At 40.1% G+C, this 18122-nt stretch overlaps 3 protein-coding genes across 7 annotated transcripts in view; 2 read left to right on the top strand and 1 right to left on the bottom strand.

The window, feature by feature from the left end:
* Positions 1 to 3819: 3819 nt before the first annotated feature.
* On the top strand, positions 3820 to 8890 carry LOC144014338 (E3 SUMO-protein ligase ZBED1-like). Of its 2 annotated transcripts, none has more exons than XM_077514113.1 (2): positions 3820 to 4230; positions 6913 to 8890. In XM_077514113.1, the coding sequence occupies exons 1-2, from the start codon at positions 3956 to 3958 to the stop codon at positions 8594 to 8596; spliced, it is 1959 nt and encodes a 652-aa protein (XP_077370239.1). In that variant the 5' UTR covers positions 3820 to 3955; the 3' UTR covers positions 8597 to 8890. The 2 variants fall into 2 exon arrangements, with proteins under 2 accessions (XP_077370239.1, XP_077370240.1); XM_077514114.1 differs by lacking the exon at positions 3820 to 4230 and adding an exon at positions 4957 to 5048.
* Positions 8891 to 13065: 4175 nt separating this feature from the next.
* On the bottom strand, positions 13066 to 17372 carry rfc2 (replication factor C (activator 1) 2). 4 transcript variants are annotated; one of them, XM_077514109.1, is made up of 7 exons: positions 16533 to 17372; positions 15022 to 15300; positions 14353 to 14458; positions 14175 to 14276; positions 13746 to 14004; positions 13402 to 13662; positions 13066 to 13302 (listed from the first exon to the last, which is right to left on the bottom strand). In XM_077514109.1, exons 2-7 carry the CDS (start codon positions 15254 to 15256, stop codon positions 13192 to 13194), a joined length of 1074 nt encoding a protein of 357 aa, XP_077370235.1. In that variant the 5' UTR covers positions 15257 to 15300; positions 16533 to 17372; the 3' UTR covers positions 13066 to 13191. The 4 variants fall into 4 exon arrangements, with proteins under 4 accessions (XP_077370235.1, XP_077370234.1, XP_077370233.1 ...); XM_077514108.1 differs by having other exon boundaries at positions 15022 to 17371; XM_077514107.1 differs by lacking the exon at positions 16533 to 17372 and having other exon boundaries at positions 13066 to 13299; positions 15022 to 15322.
* usp11 (ubiquitin specific peptidase 11) overlaps positions 16781 to 18122 on the top strand; it is a 32869-nt gene continuing 31527 nt past the window's right edge. Inside the window, exon 1 of the mRNA XM_077514106.1 lies at positions 16781 to 17183. Coding sequence (XP_077370232.1) covers positions 17071 to 17183 — 113 coding nt within the window. The 5' untranslated portion in view covers positions 16781 to 17070. The remainder of the gene's footprint in view (positions 17184 to 18122) is intronic.

Below are 18122 nucleotides of genomic sequence, written 5' to 3'. Positions count from 1 at the left end.
TGGTGAGTCAGATGTGAAATTTTGAAAAACACAATGGGGACATTCATCTTACTTTAGCCACGGTACTAATCACTCTGCTGGGGTCTTGATTTTCATTCATAAATTTAAAGGAGATGTTCTTGAGACAATGTCTTCAAATGATGGCAGATGGATGATTCTAATTGTTAAACAAGACAATACTACTTTTATTATCTGCAACATATACGGATTTAATTCTCATGCTCTTAATAAGATACTATTTAATTTATTAATTTCAAAATTGAAAGATCTCAATAACAAATACCAGGGTGCACTCCTTATCCTTGGTGGAGATTTTAATGAATGTCAAGATGACACGAAGGATAGATATCCTCCTAGATTATCCCAAACGGCTATAAACAAAAATCTTGTGTCATTGCTTTGTTCCAATCTCTCTGTGACTGATGCTTGGCAATTTCTTAATCCTAATGAGGTGGAATTCACATGGTGTAATAGAAGTATGACATTAAAATCTAGAATTTATTTATTTTTAATATCTTCATCCTCCCTTCAATTTGTTAAAGAAGTTTATCATCAATATGCACCATTAACAGACCACCACATGCAAATAATTTTGAAGTTGGGGGTAATCCAAGACAAGCCTGGTCGAAGAGGATATTGGAAATGTAATAATTCTTTACTTAGTGATAAATTGTTCAATGAATCAATTAAAACCTTAATAAATAACACTCTAATTGAACATGTTGACAATAACTTTGCTGGAAATTGGAATTTTTCAAATTTAAGGTACGATGCATTTCCATCAAAAGAAGCAAAGAATTAAAGAAAGAGAAAAACCTCCATGAAGCAGTTGCTTGACTATTTATTAAAACTTAGTAGTCTCACCTTAGACAAGGAACTTGAATTGAAGGATATTCAACTACAGTTGGATCAGATCTACTTGGACATGGCAAAGGGGGCATTTATTAGATCCAGGGCCCGATGGTTGGAGGAGGGAGAAAGAAATACTAGTTATTTTTTCACGCTAGACAAAAGGAATTTCAAGAGAAACTCTTTGACTGCTCTCAATATTGATGGAAATCTCTCTAAAGATCATAAGTTAATATCTTCTTTTGTTAGCTCTTTTTATAAAAATCTATATCACACCAAATTTAATGTATTAGATTGTGAGAGTTTTCTGGAAAAAGTTCATTCTAGTATACCCTTGATTAATGAAGATTATCTTGTGATTCTAAATTGTCTTGTGCAGAAATTAAGGACGCTTTGATGTCTATGAAGAAGGGGAGGTCCCCTGGGATCGACGGTTTATCTGTTGAATTCTATACCCATTTTTGGGATCTCCTAAATATTCCTTTAATTGCCATGTACAACGAATGCATCAGTCATGGAGAGATGACTACTACAATGAAGCAAGGAGTAATATCTCTTATCCCCAAACCAAATAAAGATACTTTATTAATAGAAAATTGGCGCCCTATCACTCTTTTGACTATAGATAAGATAAGATACTGTCCTTGGTTTATGCGAATAGACTAAAAAAAAAAAAAAGAGCTCCATTCCATTATTGCTGAAACACAGACAGGATTTATGAAAAATCGTCATATTAGCTGTAATATAAGACTGATTTTAGATCTGCTAGATTATGCGGATAATATCAAATCTAAAGCACTTATTTGTTTCTGGACTTTTATCAAACTTTTGACACTGTTGAGCATAATTTTCTTTTGGAGTCTCTTAAAGCTTTCGGCTTTGGGAATACATTTATTGATGTTGTCCGTATGTTTTACAATGGTATCAATAGCTCCGTCATGATAAACCAGAGCACTTCCAGTAGATTCCCTATTAATAGAGGGTCAGACAGGGCTGCCCAATTCCCCCCTTTTTGTTTATTATTGTTACAGAGCTATTATCTATTTATATACATGTGGATAGAAATTTTGAAGGAATCTCAATTTTTGGCAGAGAACTTAGGATTTCTCAATTGGCCGATGACACCACCTTGTTTCTGAAGGACAAGAACCAAGTTGCTCATTCTATAACTGATTGAAGATTTCTCTAAGGCATCGGGTCTAAAACTGAATAAGACCAAATGTGAAATGAAATATTGTCATTACATGACTGATGACTCTGTAATAGATAATGTCCCTTTGAAGGCATCAGTTAAGTATTTAGGAATAGTCATATCTAAAAATATTACAGTTAAACAACATCTAAATTTTTCAGATAGAATTAAAAAGGTTCGAAATATATTTGGTTTATGGCTTCAAAGGGATCTGTCTGTAATAGGAAGGGTTCTCCTTAAAGCTGAAGGCTTATCTCGTTTTGTTTACCCATCGTTGTCTCTTTTTGTGAAGGAGTCAACAGTTACTGAAATAAATAAGATACTTTTTGACTTCATTTGGAAGAATAAGTCTCACAATCTCAAGAAGTGGGTGCTATCCAATTGCAAAGCAGAGGTTTTTTTTTTTTAATGTTTGTGATGTTGTTAAAACATTTAAGATTATTTGGTTAAAAAATGTCTCTCTAACCCAGATTCAATTTGGTATTTTATTCCCAATTATATTTCCAACAAAATTGGTGGACTACATTTTCTTCTTCAGTGTAATTTTTTGCCAAACAAACTGCCCGTCAAGTTATCAAATTTTCAACAACAGGACCTTCTTGCTTGGCTTTTGGTATTTGTTCGCAATTTTTCACCCCACAAAACTTTCCTTTGGAACAATTCTACTATACTTGTCAGAAACAAGTCTACATTCCTTCATGCTTGGCATGAAAGAGGAATTAACCATGTTTGTAATTTATTTGATGAATCTGGTAGTATGCTGTCTTATGAACAATTCATGTCTGTACATAATTTTCCAGTTCCTTTCAAGACCTTTAACTTAGTAGTATGTGCTATTCCAAATGGACTGATTCAACTTATGGTGAATCATTTAAAATATGAAAGAACTGTTTTAAAAGTTCCTGTTTTGAAACTTGATGGAATTGAATTAACAGACACAAAATTTAATAATAGACATATATACGCCAGATTTTACAAAAAAGAACAAAATTGTGCCTAGAGGAAAGTTTTTCTGGGATTCTAAAATTATAGATCTAAATTGATAAAGAGTGTGGCTTTTACCTTACAAATATTGTATTACTAATAAAGCCAATGTCATACATCTTAATATTTTACATAATATATATCCTACTAATTATTTGATATCCAAATTTGCCGATATTAGAAACCTTTGTTCTTTTTGTGAAAATGAAGTTGAAACTGTATCTCATTTATTTTATGAACGTGTGATTACTAGACAATTTTGGTGTGATTTAGTGGCTTTTTTCTTTAAAGCCTCTACAACCCCTTACAATCTTCATCTAAAAGATGTAATTTGCTACTATAGTAATTCGGAAGATAAAAACTTTGAATATTTACTTAATTTTGTTGTTCTTTATGCTAAGTTTTTTATTCACAAACAAAAAATTTCCAAGTCCAACCCCAGATTTGTGTGCTTCCTTCTGGAATTGAAATCCATTTTCAAAGCTGTAAAATTAATCAACAATAAGAAAAGCAGTAAACTGTCGAATATGTTAGACGTTTTTCTTCTATGATGCTTCATTTGTGTAATATCCAAAGATGGTTGACCTGTTTTCATGTCAAATGCTAATTTTATTTATTTATTTATTTATTTATTTTTGTATTTTAATGTCTTTAAATTGTACAACGATTTTTGTATCTGGTATGTATGTATGCAAGACGTATTTTTAAATGTAATGCTGTGTTGAACTGTGTTAATAAAAGCATTTAAAAAAAAAAAACAACCTGACCTAGACTAGGATTGGAAAACTAAAACAAATGATTAGTACACGTCACAGGCTTATTAACAGTGTAAATACACTATTCTTAAATGTAAAGCTGTGTTGAATTGTGTTCTTGGGCCACGACTGATGACGTTTCAAGACATTACAGAGAACGTAAGTACGGACAAGAATGCGTATTGAGAATCGGCCAGTCTTGACAACGGGAAACAAATCAATAAATCAAAAAATGGCGGCGGCCGCAGGATGCAGTAGCAGCGGGTCGGGGGAGAAGAATGTAACTAATAAGAAGTCCAAATTCTGGGAGTACTTTAAGCTTCAAGATAACAAGACTGTGGTCTGTGAACTGTGCGAAATGGAGATGTCATACCGTAATCGCATAAACGCGATGAAGAAGCATCTTGACAGGAGCCACCCGGAAGCTTCTTATGAGGTGGAGAAGGCATCGTAAGTTTTCAACTTTTTTTCCTTTCCTTGTTGGCAATGATTAACCCCGCCATTCATCCAAAGTGCAATACGTAAGCGAGGGAAAGTTGGCTTCACGTTCGATGTTTGATATTCACTTCGACCGTCTATATTAGGGAGCGTCCACAAATTTCATTCTCAAGGGTGACGCGTCATTAGGGCAACTTTGGCCAAAAACGCCTAAAAAAGGTGAACCCAAAGTAAATTTGTAGCTGTTATTGAACCATTTGTCGTTTTAGCATAGTTTTGGTCTCTTTTTTAAAGATATTTTGATTTTTTTCCTCCCAAACAGTCAGAATCTGTATAAGTGCTCCTGTCACTGAGCTACGGATTTTTGATTACAGAAAAAAAGGGCAAATTTTATGTGCGTCTAATTTCTTTTCACAAAATCTGCCTTGAAAATGAATTGAGAATGTTGAGTAGGACTTGAAAATACTACAGGATCAAAGCTTGAGGTCAACCCTAGTTCCAGTTCAAATTTGACGATAATCCTACAAAAAAATGAGCATTTTACATGTTTACCTAAGGAAAGGTACAGGCAAACTCCAAAATAACATTTGACCTGTTCACCCATTTGGGTAAGCTGTGTGGAAAAGAGGATTCTATTCTGGAATGCTAGCCTTCAACATACAATAATGATCTTGGGTTCTAATGAAAGCTTAGTTAGATGAGCCACTGGGTAAGTTGAGCCACCCCTTGTATCTAGGCAACCATGCTATGTGTGGTCATGTGATCACAAAGGCAGGAAGCCCACATCATGGCCATCTTGCTATGGTGAAAGGAAGAACATTGGAAAAGATGTAAGCCTATTTTTATGAGAAAAGTTGTTTTTTGACTGTCAACGTAAATTTTCTGCGTTTTAGGTCAAATGAGAGTTACGTCAAACAAGATTATCTGAGACTAAAATTATAGGTTACACATATTGGTGAATTTGTAACGTGTAAAAACATGTGAATCACTTACCTCAAAATTAGCCACGTTTTTTAAGCTAGCCTGCTTTTCACAAACTAGTGGCTATGGGGCAAATTGAGCCAAAGGCTTTGGGGTAAATTAGCCAGTGGTTCAACTTACCCGATAAGGCACTGTAATTCAGATGAACCTAAATTTGATGTATTAAATGCAATTTGACTGAAGAACACTCAACTGATTTGCTGTATTGATCATATTTTAATCATTATAGAGAAGAAAAAAAGGTAGCATGCAGTAAGGCCATGAAACTGCTCTGCAAGCGCTTTCTCAATCTCCTCTGAGAAGACTCTTTTTGCTTCTGCCATTCCACCATATCCACCTGTTTTTACTTCCTTTACTGCTCTCTTTTTCATGCTCAATGTTGAGCTGTTAATAATTTTTCATTTGCCACTTTACTTCATTGACTGCTCTTTCCAGCGCTTCAAAGGGTATCGAGCCCCATCTTGTTTTCCTCTTATAGGTTCTACATTATTACATTAGCGTGTACATTGCATACAAGGCACTGATGATGCATGTCATAACTTTTAATTCCCGACGTGGTCTGACTGAGTGAAGGAGCAGGGTAGCCCGCTTCCGCGAGCTTGCTCCGCGGGGGTATCGCCCGTGGCTGCATCCCTCGCTTGAGTTCGACATGGTTTAGTCAAGTGTATGAATTTAGCAATTTTAATTAAAAGTAGACAACTATTCATTAAAGTTTGGTCCTGGAGTATATCTCTGTCTGTTTGGATGACAATTCGTCGTTAACCAGACCGATGACAATGTAGCTTCTGCTCCTTTAGGTAGAATGACTTCTGTTCGTGCTGAATTGTGTTTGGACTTTTTGTTGTTGTTGTTGTTGCTATGTCCATCCATCCATTGGCAGATTCGCTTGTCCTCACAATATTGATATAAATCAGTAGTGAATTACGTCTGAGGCTAGGAAAGTTGGGTTGTTTTTAAAAAGGTGAGCAAGAGGCAGTGCTAGCTAGCTAGCAGGCTAAAAAGCACTCCCCCTAGTTACGAGGCATACTGTCTAATAATTGCTTATTTTCATACACTTCTATTACAATTTTGACTTTTGTGATGCTTGGAAATGAAACTAGAGACCTCACGGAAGCTATTTGTGGACAAATCTCAAAATGGACAAATAATGTCCAACTGTCTAATATCGCCCATATCTCTAGATTGAGTCTGCCGACATGCAGACCACATTTTATTTACATTCAGCAAAAGGCAAAGCGTCATTAAAAAGTTTTCATGACACGTCACCCTGGGGACTGAAATTTGTCGACGCTCCCTAATATAGACGGTAGGAGATGTGAATATCAAACATCCAACGTCAAGCCAACTTTCCCTCGCTCACAACTTGTGGATTCACCCAAATTGCACCACGTAACTTGTGCTCCAGCCTCGCACACAGAACGTGCCCACGCAAACACACAGCCCTCACGCACTCGCCTCTTGCTGACACTTTTTTTTTAATTGACACAGACACACTCTTCAAATACACGTTAAACTTTTTCCCCCTTTCTTTCTTTTACTTATATACACACGCACGCACACACACACAAAATATTCATTGTTGTTTTCTAACTTTTAATGTATTATTATTATTATTATTATTATTATTATTATTGTTATTATTATGATTGATATGGGCAGATCATTTAGAAATATATGTTTTTATTAACTTGTGTTTATGATTTTTGTTTTCAGGAATAAGCAGAAAAGTTTGGAGGACTGCGATCAGATGAAGAATAAAAACACATCCTGCACCCCTGAGGAGACTGCTGCACTTACCCAGAGCATCCTTTCGATGATCATAAAGGATATGAGGCCTCTTGCTATCGTTGAGGGTGAGGGATTTAAAGAAATGCTCACCACTTTTAATCAAGGTTACACTCTGCCGTCCAGGTGCCACTTCACCAGCCTGATGGGGGAAAAGTTTGAAACATCAGTGCAGAAACTGCAGAACAAATTAAAGGCAGTGAAGTCAAAAATCTCCCTAACCATCGATGCCTGGACCAATATGGTCACTCAGGCATACTTGGGAGTAACATGTCACTTCATCGATGAGAAATGGAATCTTGTCTCCTGCAACCTGGCAACACTGCAAGTTGATGAGCGGCACACGGCAGAAAATATTGCCTCCTGGGTGGAGAAGGTGGCAGAAAAATTCCACATTTCATTGAACAACGTTCTTGCAATTGTGCATGATAATGCAAATAATGTGGTCGCAGCTCTCCACATCCTTGAAGAGAAGTTTGGCGTTGCATCCCAGCAGTGTGCTGGGCACATGTTGCAGCTGGTTGTAAACCATGCAATGAAGGACCCCACGATTGATACAACACTATCAGCAGCACGTGGCCTTGTGAAGCATATCAAGAAAAGTGAGACGGCCAGCACTAAACTCAAACAGAACCAACAACAAATGGCCAAACCTGAGCATAACCTAATCCAGGATGTAGCAGTCAGATGGAACAGCTCATACTACATGGTTGAACGTTTATTAGAGCAGCGGTGGCTAGTGGTTGCCACACTGTCAGACCCAGAAGTCACACCCTGTGGGAAACATGACCTGTATCTAAAAAAGGATCAGTGGGTTCTTCTGAGGGAGCTGAAGAAGGTGCTCCAGCCTTATGAGCAAGCAACTGTTGTCTTAAGCGGTCAATCCTATTTTACAGCTTCTGTTCTCCCACCCCTGCTGAAAGGTCTCCTGAAATCCACCCAGGACAGATCCTTTGAATCTGCTGCCGTGAACCTTTTCCAGGACCATGCAGAAGACGAAATTCTTTCAAAGTGGCACCCAGAGGTATTTCAAGAGGATGGGAAAAATGTGCCGCTCCTTGCAGCAGCCCTTGACCCACGTTTCATAAAGTTGAAGTTCCTTTCTCAAGTGGATGCTCTGAAACTCCAAGCAAAACTTCAGAGTGTTGCACTTCACATGAAAAGGGAGCAGAGAGCACTCCAGCAGGCAGTAGTGGGGCAGGAGGAGGGGGAAGCCTCAGTGACTCCACCACCAAAGGGGAGGTCTGTGTTGGACACTTTGTTGGGCTTGGATTCTGAGGAGGAAGACAGGAAGGAGCCTCCAGACCACCAGGATGATGACGACGCATTGACAGTGAAGAAGGAAGCACTGATGTATTTTTTTGAAAACCCCATCCCAAAGGACAGTGACCCCCTTCAGTGGTGGAGGTTTAATGAGGCAAGATTCCCCACACTGGCTGCGTTAGCAAAATCCTACTTGGCTGTACCAGCAACATCCATGCCATCTGAAAGGCTTTTCTCAGTGGCTGGAGATATTGTCAATCAAAAAAGGGCAAGCCTGGCAGCTGAGCATGTTGAGATGCTAACATTTCTCCACTACAACACACCTGAGCAGATGCACAACACAGAGTGAGAGTGGTGGTGGTGGTGGTGGTGGAGCTGGAGGGAGAGAGATTTCTGGTTAAACTGATCAAGTTTTTTTTTTTGTTTTTTTTTACACAGGCCCTAATTTATTGTAATGGTTATCTTCAAATTGTCAATTGTCATGTGACTCTTTTGTTTATTTCTTCACATACACACTGTCACAGACTGTGTATATTAAGTAGTCCTTTATTCTTTTGTTGTAATCACATGTGACGTGACCTTACAGAAAGTGGTTTACTGTATTGAAGACATAATAAAGCATGGATGTTCCAAAGTTTGTAAAGTTGACTCAGTCATAATAGACTCAAAGAAGTACTCCTAACACAGACACTTGAGTTAACTGTTTATTAAAACATAACAGCACGTTATTCAGCCTGTGGATCACACTGACAGCCATTGAGCACATACTGTATGAGCAAACATCTGATTGACATGTGAAGGTCGAGCGGAGCGTGTTTTCACACACCCACAGTATCTGAAAGCCGGGAGGAGGTCTCTAAAGTATTTGGGGTCATATATATATATATATATATATATATATATATATATATATATATATATATATATATATATATATATATATATATTATTATTATTTTATTATTATTATTTTTCAAATTTGACAGGCTTAAGTTAACAAAGGCTTAAAGGGATAGTTCGGCTTTTTTGACACGTACAGCATTATGCCGCTCTCTCATCACGATGTCCTCCTCTCCATGTATGACAGGCTACACAAAGAACACCAGATGCAACTACACCAGACCCGTCACCTGAAAGAAATTGTTGGGGGGGCATTACCTTTTTTGGGGGGGCACACTTCATCAACCTAAATCTAATGTTCATCAGGTTGAACAGCGGCATTGTGACAACTGCAAAAGTGCTCAGAAATATTTTCTGTCACTTAAAAGCGGAAATTTGACATCTAAAAGACAAACTGAAAAAAATGTGTAGTTAATTTTGCATTTATTCAACTCAAAAGTTCATTTGAAACAAATCCACTCTTCACTTCTGTAAACAACTACGTCCGAATGAATGACTCTGTGACCCAGCCTCTTCTATCTGGAATTGGCTCGCAGTTGCCTTCATTTGCGTGTTGGATTAGGGCTGTACGATATGGACAAAATTTCCTTTCATTTTTGCCAGACATCTCTATTCTTTGATCTTTGACTCAGCATGAGACTTCACATCATTTTACTTTTTTTTATGGTGCCTTCTGTATTTTGTGTTATTTTATTTCTATACTTATACAGATTTCTTTTTTAGTATTAATTTTATTTGCGTGTATACTTATCTACTTATATTTACTCTAATTAATTTTATTTTGTGTTATTTTATTTCACTTGTGTCTACTAAAAGACTAATTTCTATTCCATGCACAGCACTTTGTATGCAGCAATTGATGTTTTAAAGTGATTTAGAAATAAGGTTGAGTTATGTCGATGATATACAGAAACAACATATGGGTTCAGTAAAAAACTAAGCAGAATATCAATCCAAAAGGATGTGTAAAGTGCTGTTTTTTGTTTGTTTTTTTAATTAGAACTTAGTGACAGTCATCAACATGAACAAACTTGGCAATAAAAAAGAGAATTCAACTCACATTGTACTGCAACTGCTTCAGTGATAAATAATTTTATGCTCCTTAGTTGTTGTTGTGTATGTGTGACTGCTTGGGTCTGTTAACCGCATACTGTGTATTGCTTCAATTCATCCGTGCTGTGTGGCTTGACTAATTAAAATAAAAGTTTGCCACTCACTTGTAAACGTAACCAGTGGACTCAGGATTCCCAATGATGTCAACTGTGTCATCCTGGATCAAGGTTTGGCGTTTGGTGGCTCCCATTAAAGCCGAAGGACGTGCTCACTGCTCAGTCTTTATGCCAGCGCCAGCCGGCAAATGCGCACTATCTACCCGGAAGTAGATTTGGCTAAGGCACGTCTGCAGAGCGCGCGTCTCCCCCCACCCCACCCCACCCCTCCTGATCTTGATTGTCATTGGCTCGCTTAGTTGTCAATCACAGTCAAGCTTGAAAGGAGGTATGTGGTTGGCTGGCACGCCATGCTTTACTTAAAACAGAAGGCGCAAGTTTACGTGACTGATAGGGCGAATAGTTGGTGAGTCATCTTGCTAGGGCGGGCACGGCTGACTGACAGGGCGGGCACGGACCCCCAAGGCCCGCCCATGGCGACGGGACCGAACTACACTATATTACTCTGGTGGAAATTTAACAAAATAGTGGTGGAATTAGGGCTGCACGATATTGGTAAAACATGCGATATGCGATATACTTGCCGAACGTATCGATATCGATATTATTGCGATATTTAACATGTACCTAAAGAAATTACATTTTTATTATCTAATGAAAGAAAAACATTTTTCATGCGACAAAATAAGCAACCTTAATGTAATCTTAGTTAATTAATTATAATTATGTCTTGATAATTTTCAACTATTGGATGGCGATGCACATTTTAGTTAACATCTGACTGGTCAAATTCATATAAAAAGCATAAAATTCTGTATAAAACTTATTGCATGCCTTTGCGATATGCATAATGCAAGGGCCAATATCGCGATATCGTTATTTTTTCGATATATTGTGCAGCCCTAGTGGGAATTTCTGAGCCCTCTAAGCTTTTGGCTAACAGATAGGGACAAATGGAGCTTGGCTAGGCTTATGCAATGGAAAGGAAAAGGGGACACTTTGAAAACAAAGGAGAAAGGGGGTTGCTACCAAAAAAAGAATACAGCGTTGTGGGGCAACCTTCCACTTTCAAATTTGGTGACCACATTTACCTGGAAGCAGATGTATGAGATCGGTATTCCAAAAGGACCATTACAGAAGTGCTGGCATGAGCTGAGCTGTTTTTCGAGCTTGACAGTGAAACGGTCAAGCAGACCAGCGGCCTGGTACTGTGGTACATTATACATAGTGCTACTCTGAGAAAAAAGAGAGCCAGCACCAGGAAAGAAACCTGATGTCATTCATCCCATGCGATGCTGTTTGGTGTTCTGCTGCCATGGAGATGGTAGCGACGACGAGTAGAGCAAAAGCAATGTTCAACGCCAACAACCTGTTATGATGCGAAGGCGGATCCCAGAAACGCAGACAGCAGAGCAGTTTACAAAATTTGTTTATACAAAAAACACACAACAAAGGTAATATTCGATACATTCTAATGGTGTTAATTACACAACAGGAAATATGCATTATTGTGGGATAAGGCATTCTTTTGCTCCCATCTCTACGATGGGCAGCCAGAACTGCCTGTTGTGTCTTAGGTGACAAACTGTGGCGGCGATTGGACCACAGTCATGCAGAGGAGGACCCAGAGTGAGATCGCAGATGCAACTGTGGAGGTCCACACTTACCTGGGGGAACCCAACATAAGCAGGATGTCAAACCCCCTGGACTACTGGGAGCTGCACAAACATGTCTACCCAAACCTCTACAAACTAGCAATAGCCTTTCTCCGTACCCCGGCCTCATCCGTCCCTTGCGAAAGACTATTTTCAAAAGTAGGAGAAATCCTATCTATAAAAAGAAACAGTATAAAGCCGAAAACTTTGGAAATGCTAGTTTTCCTTAATACAAATGAATGAAAGGTGTGTCTTGTTCGTTGTTTATATGTCAATGTCTAAAATAAAGCAGTCATTCTTTCATGTAACACACGCACATTCATTCACATCACAACTCTGCCCTTTTGACCCCATCAAATCATTTTAATCACTCTGTCATGACATTTACTTTCCACATGAAGGCGCAATAGAACAAATGAAGCCTCATGATGCTTCGGCCCAGGAGCGAACCAGTTGGATGGAAAGCCTCATTGCTTCGTGATACTTCAGTTTACCATCACTAGGTACTACATCAACATTCAAGAGCTCAAAAATGCGCATGTACATGGGTCGCCATCTTGCCGACCTCTCGGACTGAAGCGATAATGCGATTCAGCCGGCCTGCGAGGCTTCAAATGCCATAAACTCCGGATTTTGCCGAAATGACAAGCTTCATGGAAACGCCCCTCCCATTACTCGACACAAGCCGGAGCCTCGGCCCATTTCGTCTCATCACTACTTCCCCCTAGCGCATCGGTGTCAAACTGCATCCCTCGAGGACCACAGTCCTGCAGGTTTTCCACTTTCAACACAGCTGACTCATATTTAAGCTCATAAGAAAGCTCTGCAGGAGGCTGATAATTATCCTCATAATTGAATTAGGTGCGTTGGAGTAGAGATACCTCGAAAATATGCAGGCCCTCGAGGACCAGATCTTGACACGTGCCCTAGTGGAACACTTGGGAAGTCTCCAAAGTTGTTGTTTACAATGTGATGTGTAAATATGTCTTTGTTACAACTTTGCAGATTTGTGCTCAAGTATTTGAGTGACATGTTGGGACTTAAATAAATGTTGACGTGATGTGTTGCTTCTGCCTCAAAACATCCAGCAGGGAAACACGGAATTAACAAAACATTTATTACGAGTATAGACATTAAGTTTTATTTCTTGAAGGCTACAAAACAATATACATTGTGTTAAAAGTCAAATGATTCATTCAAGGCTGATGTCCTCAGTGCCGTTAGCAGGCAGTAGGGGGCGCCGTCTTACGGCAAAGACGAGCCACCAGTCCAGCCATCTGCAGAAGTGAATTAACGCCCTCGATGATACGCATGTGTGTGTACCCGATCTCCTGAAAGCAAAAAAATAATAAAACATCACTGCACATGGTTCAGATGAGGAACTGCAGATTAGTGTCTTAATGTGTCACATTTTTTAGTTTGTGCCTCACCTTGATGAACTCCAGTTTGAGGTACTCGGCCATCTGGTAGGTCTTACACACTCTGAAGATATTCCCGATAATGTCCTCCGGCGAGTAGCCCAGCGCCCACAGCTGCTCCACCACTTTGTACGCCTCGTCCACATTTCCATCCACGCAGTGTCCCAGCATGCCCTTCACTAGCAGAGGGTGCGGCTCGTCGCATACCTTGAACACGTTCTCACTGTTGATGTAGCCGAAGCCCGAGTTGGTGGACTGCAGGTTGTTCAGCGCCTAGCCACACGCAAACGGGAAGCAAGAAGCGAGGGCCAAGAAAAACCCTACGAGAAGAAACGTGTCGGCGCGGGAGTCCTCACCTGCCGCATGTCTCCCTGCGCGGTGAAGATGATCGCCTCCAGGCCGTCGTCAGACACGGACAGCCGTTCCTTCTCCACCACTTCCTGCAACCGCGCCAGGATCTGGCCGTCGGTCAGTTTGGAGTAGCGCAGAACGGCGCAGCGTGACTGGATCGGTTCGATGATCTTGTCGGAGGCGTTGCAGGCCAGGGCGAAGCGCGTCGTCTTGGAGTAGATCTCCATGATCCTTCTCAATGCCTGCTGAGCTCCGTCAGTCATACTGGGGAAATGTCAAAGTTGGGAGTGGACAAAAGTAACATCTGTACTGCTTTAATTAGGTACCGAGAAGGTCCATTTGGTGTAATGTAAACACTGAAATGTGCCATTTTTACTTCCTGCTTCTAAATGTGGTTGCAGGTGTGTATGGAATCCTCCATTCCCTTATCTCACCTGTCAGCTTCATCCAGGATGATGATCTTGTGTCGTCCTTTGGGGAGCGTCACCTTCTGCTGGGCGAACATTTTGATCTTGTTCCTCACCACATCAATGCCCCTACGCACACCAAAGCATCACAACCAAATATCAAAATGCAACTAATGAAAATGGAAAAAAAAAAAAGTGATCTCACCTGTCATTTGAGGCATTGAGCTCCAGCACGGCATCCTTCAAGGAGGCGCCAAGCAGCGCTCGGGCCAAACACAGGATACTGGTTGTCTTTCCAGTTCCAGGGGGACCTGAATCATAGACATCAGAGTGGATTAACCTTTGACATTAACTTTCATTGTGATCCAGTATCTCTGACATAAAAGAACAATTTGTTCACATTTTAAAAGCATTCTTACTAACATGTCTGTGAAACTGCAGGATCAAGATTCATCGGAATACATTTAACTCCTGTAACATCTTCAATTCATCTGACACTTCACACATTCAAACTGCGGCAGTGGAGAAAACTAAAATGATCAATCATGCAATTTCAAATTGTGTTCTCTCAACCCTTTAGCGTCTATCAAATGACACATACGTTTACAAATGGTACGATCGGCCCGGAAGTAGGCTACGTAACGTGTGACATGGTAACAAAAAAAAAAGTTAATAATGGACAACAATTGTGCTAAAAACGTTTCAGAATGCATAATTTCTCTGGCATGGTTAAAAACACTGACACAAACGTAGGCCATTGCATGTGAGCTGTGCAATTCACAACAGTCGAATAATCTGTTGTGTTCGATGAGAAAGTGGGCATGAATGATTCAGTAATGTACTGTACATTGTGCTGTAGTGGTTCCATGCTGACCTGCAATGATGATGTTCGGGACGTTTCCCTCCCGGGCGAACACCGCCAAGCGGCTCACTGTGTCCTCGTTCCCCACAATCTCGTTCAGCTTCATCGGCCTGTATTTCTCCACCCAAGGCAGCTCATAGGAGACGGAGCTGGTGCTGCTCCCCTCCCCGGCCTCCGTGTCTGGCTTGCGTGCGCCTTCTGCAGCTTTCTTCTTCTCGCTCGGTGCCTCAGTCATCTCCACGTCCATGATGGCTACTCTCCACAACAACAACGTTGTTCCCGCTCCGGAAACTACAAATAACATCCATTCCCATTGGCTGAGGACCCAGCCGCGAGTTACGCTTGCAGGTCTCGCGATATTTGGATGAAGACATGACGTACAAATGCTGCGTATTTTTTTTTATTTTATTTTTTTTATACCCCCGGTTACTGAATTATTAATGCTCTTTCAGAAACACTGCAGAGAATATTTATGATGAAACTTTCAAATGAAAATGGTCTGCAATGTGTAAAAGAGGTGAATCTATTTTCTTCTACGCGACGCCCTTTGTGTGTGTCTGTTTTTCTCCAAATAAAAAATATATAAAACATATTTTACAGTTTAATTTCACAATTCCTAAATGTCACATGCTTAAGTGACAACAAAGTGATAAATTTGACTAAAAAATGAAATAATACAAATTGGACTTGAAGGGAAATTGACTTTTTTGTTTGTGAATTCACATAGGCTACAGTAGTTTTGTGTCTGGTTTATTGAGTTCGTTGTCTTTTTATGAAAACATGTCTATGAGCAAGTCCATTTGTACTAAAGCAAAATTAATAGCCACCTTCACACAGTTTCTCAGCCAGAGATTTAGCAACTTAGTTGGACAACGTTCCAGGAAGATGCAGCAGCCAAAGCAAAAGGTATGCAGATCTGCACATTTAGGCAAATAATCTTGAGCGAAGTGTTACCATTAGTTTCTATATGTTCAACTAAGTTGTCTGCGTGGGGGTGGGAAGTATTTGTCTGGGCATGTTGTGCCCCCTACTTACTACATTAATTTAACTTTAACTGGGTGGCTTGGTAATAAAATGTTTCATCCACCAATGATAATTCAATGGCTTGTTTTCCACACTGCAGCTGACTTCCAAGTGAGGTGGAGGAGGAGACGGCCAAACAAATGCAGGCCAGTGGTTCACTGCATGGGACAGCCACAAAACGGGAAATTTCCCTTTGGCAATAATGTGCTATCAAAGTATATAATTAAAATTATTACCATTATAGCAAAATAGTTTAGTTGAAATTTCTACAATGTTAAAAAACAGGGCACAGTACTCTGTATCGGCTAGTACTCAAATAAGTTTGTACTCGGTGTGAAAAAGTGGCATTAGTGAATATCTTATTATTATTATTATTATTTTTTTTATTTTATTTTTTTTTTTTTTACAACAGGATACCACAGACATGTTAAAACCCCTTAATGCATCTCTCCTATAAATTTCAGCCTCTGCAAATACCCTGGGCTCAATTATCTTTCTACCTTGTTGTCACCCTTTCAATTTTCATCGAGGCATCTATCTGTCATTCCAAGACAAATAAAATGTTGCAAATCTCGCTGTAGTCAAGTATCGTAAACGTGTCCCGCCGCTAATCTCGCGATACATTCATCAAAACATAAGACGTCACCAAGCTGAAAGAACTCGTTGTGACACAGCCAAATAAGAGACTTTAATACATGTTACCTACTTTACGTTTACGTGTCAAACGTGACGCCGCCATTATAACTCAACACTTAAATTGTCATGAACATTACACGACTTATGCACAGTACATTCGCGTTTGTGTCTTGCGAATGTATAGCTCACCCATACTATTTAGAAAAGTGAAGCAAGTGATTTGTGTGTTTGGAAAGGTCGGAGAAGCGAACCCGGAAGTTGTCATCCTCCCCCTGGAAGCTACTTCCTACTTCCGCAAACAAGTCCGCGCAGCCCCCCAGTCGATGGCTTGAGCAAGGCGGCGTTTCTAAGTGTTCACTTTTGCCTTCATTTCTCGTCATTAATGTCTCACTGACCGTTGTCATGGCGGCCAAAAGCCGCTGCTCCGCGGCCGAGCCTCCTCCAGACCCGGAGACGCAGCGGCAGGAGGTCGAATGTCTGCTCCAGGGCTGCGAGCTCCGCGCCGGGGACAGTTGGTAAGAAACATTCGTGCAGGCTAACCAGTTGCCGTGTACGCCTCAGAACGGCTGCCCTTTCTTTATCGCCTCTCGCACCAAGGCTGCTTTTAAGGGTCTCGTGGGAGACTTTTTGCTCGTTTGTGTGTGTGTGTTTTTTTTAAAGTGGCAGCCATTGAAAGCTACGGCTTAAGCTCGCAACTTCTGACTGACCGTTAGCGCTGGTTGCTAAGGTTAGCATGAGTGGCGCGCCCCCACCCCTTCCTGTTAAGGTTCACTTGCAAAATAAATGTCATGGTCCTGCTCTACCCTCTGTGTATCAGATTTTATTATGTAGATGAGTAAAGTTTTAGGATGAATCGCAACTGTCAGCGCCAAATATTGTCGACAACTTTCAAATATGTAACACAATGAACTAGAACCGAGGAGAGGAATCACCTATTTGCATTTTTTTAAGTGGAGCGTAACCTCAGCTGTTAGACCAAAACTCAAATTTGCGGCTATCTGTAATTTTGTGCCTTTTCTGCCATTCCCTAAGATGATTGTGATACCGAATACAGTCGTACCTCGCTTTATCGCGGTTCACTTTTTGCTGTCTGACCTAGCTGTAGGTATGTAGTTATTCTTCGCTAAATTGTGGATAGTATCATATTTTGCAGTTACAAAATTTCTACATGAACGCGTTAATGTAGATGAGCATAGCATAAGTGCGAGGATGAAAGAGACAATGTTCAAAGTTTCAGAATTTGCGCTTTAAAGTGAAGATAGAGTGCAGTGTGTCTACACAGGCTGTTAGCTAGCAAATCGCTGCACAAGACAAGAAATGGAAGTGACAAATCCAAAAAAGACAAGCACAGGATTTGGTCATTTTGCGCTTTATTTACATCTCATGGTAGTAGAAATTCTGAACAGTTTCAAATATAAGTCAGGGTTCACGCAACTACTGTCGGGCTTCACCTA

Source organism: Festucalex cinctus, chromosome 2, assembly GCF_051991245.1.
Source record: "Festucalex cinctus isolate MCC-2025b chromosome 2, RoL_Fcin_1.0, whole genome shotgun sequence".
NCBI classification, from domain to species: domain Eukaryota; kingdom Metazoa; phylum Chordata; class Actinopteri; order Syngnathiformes; family Syngnathidae; genus Festucalex; species Festucalex cinctus.
This window is presented reverse-complemented; position numbering and strand designations above follow the sequence as displayed.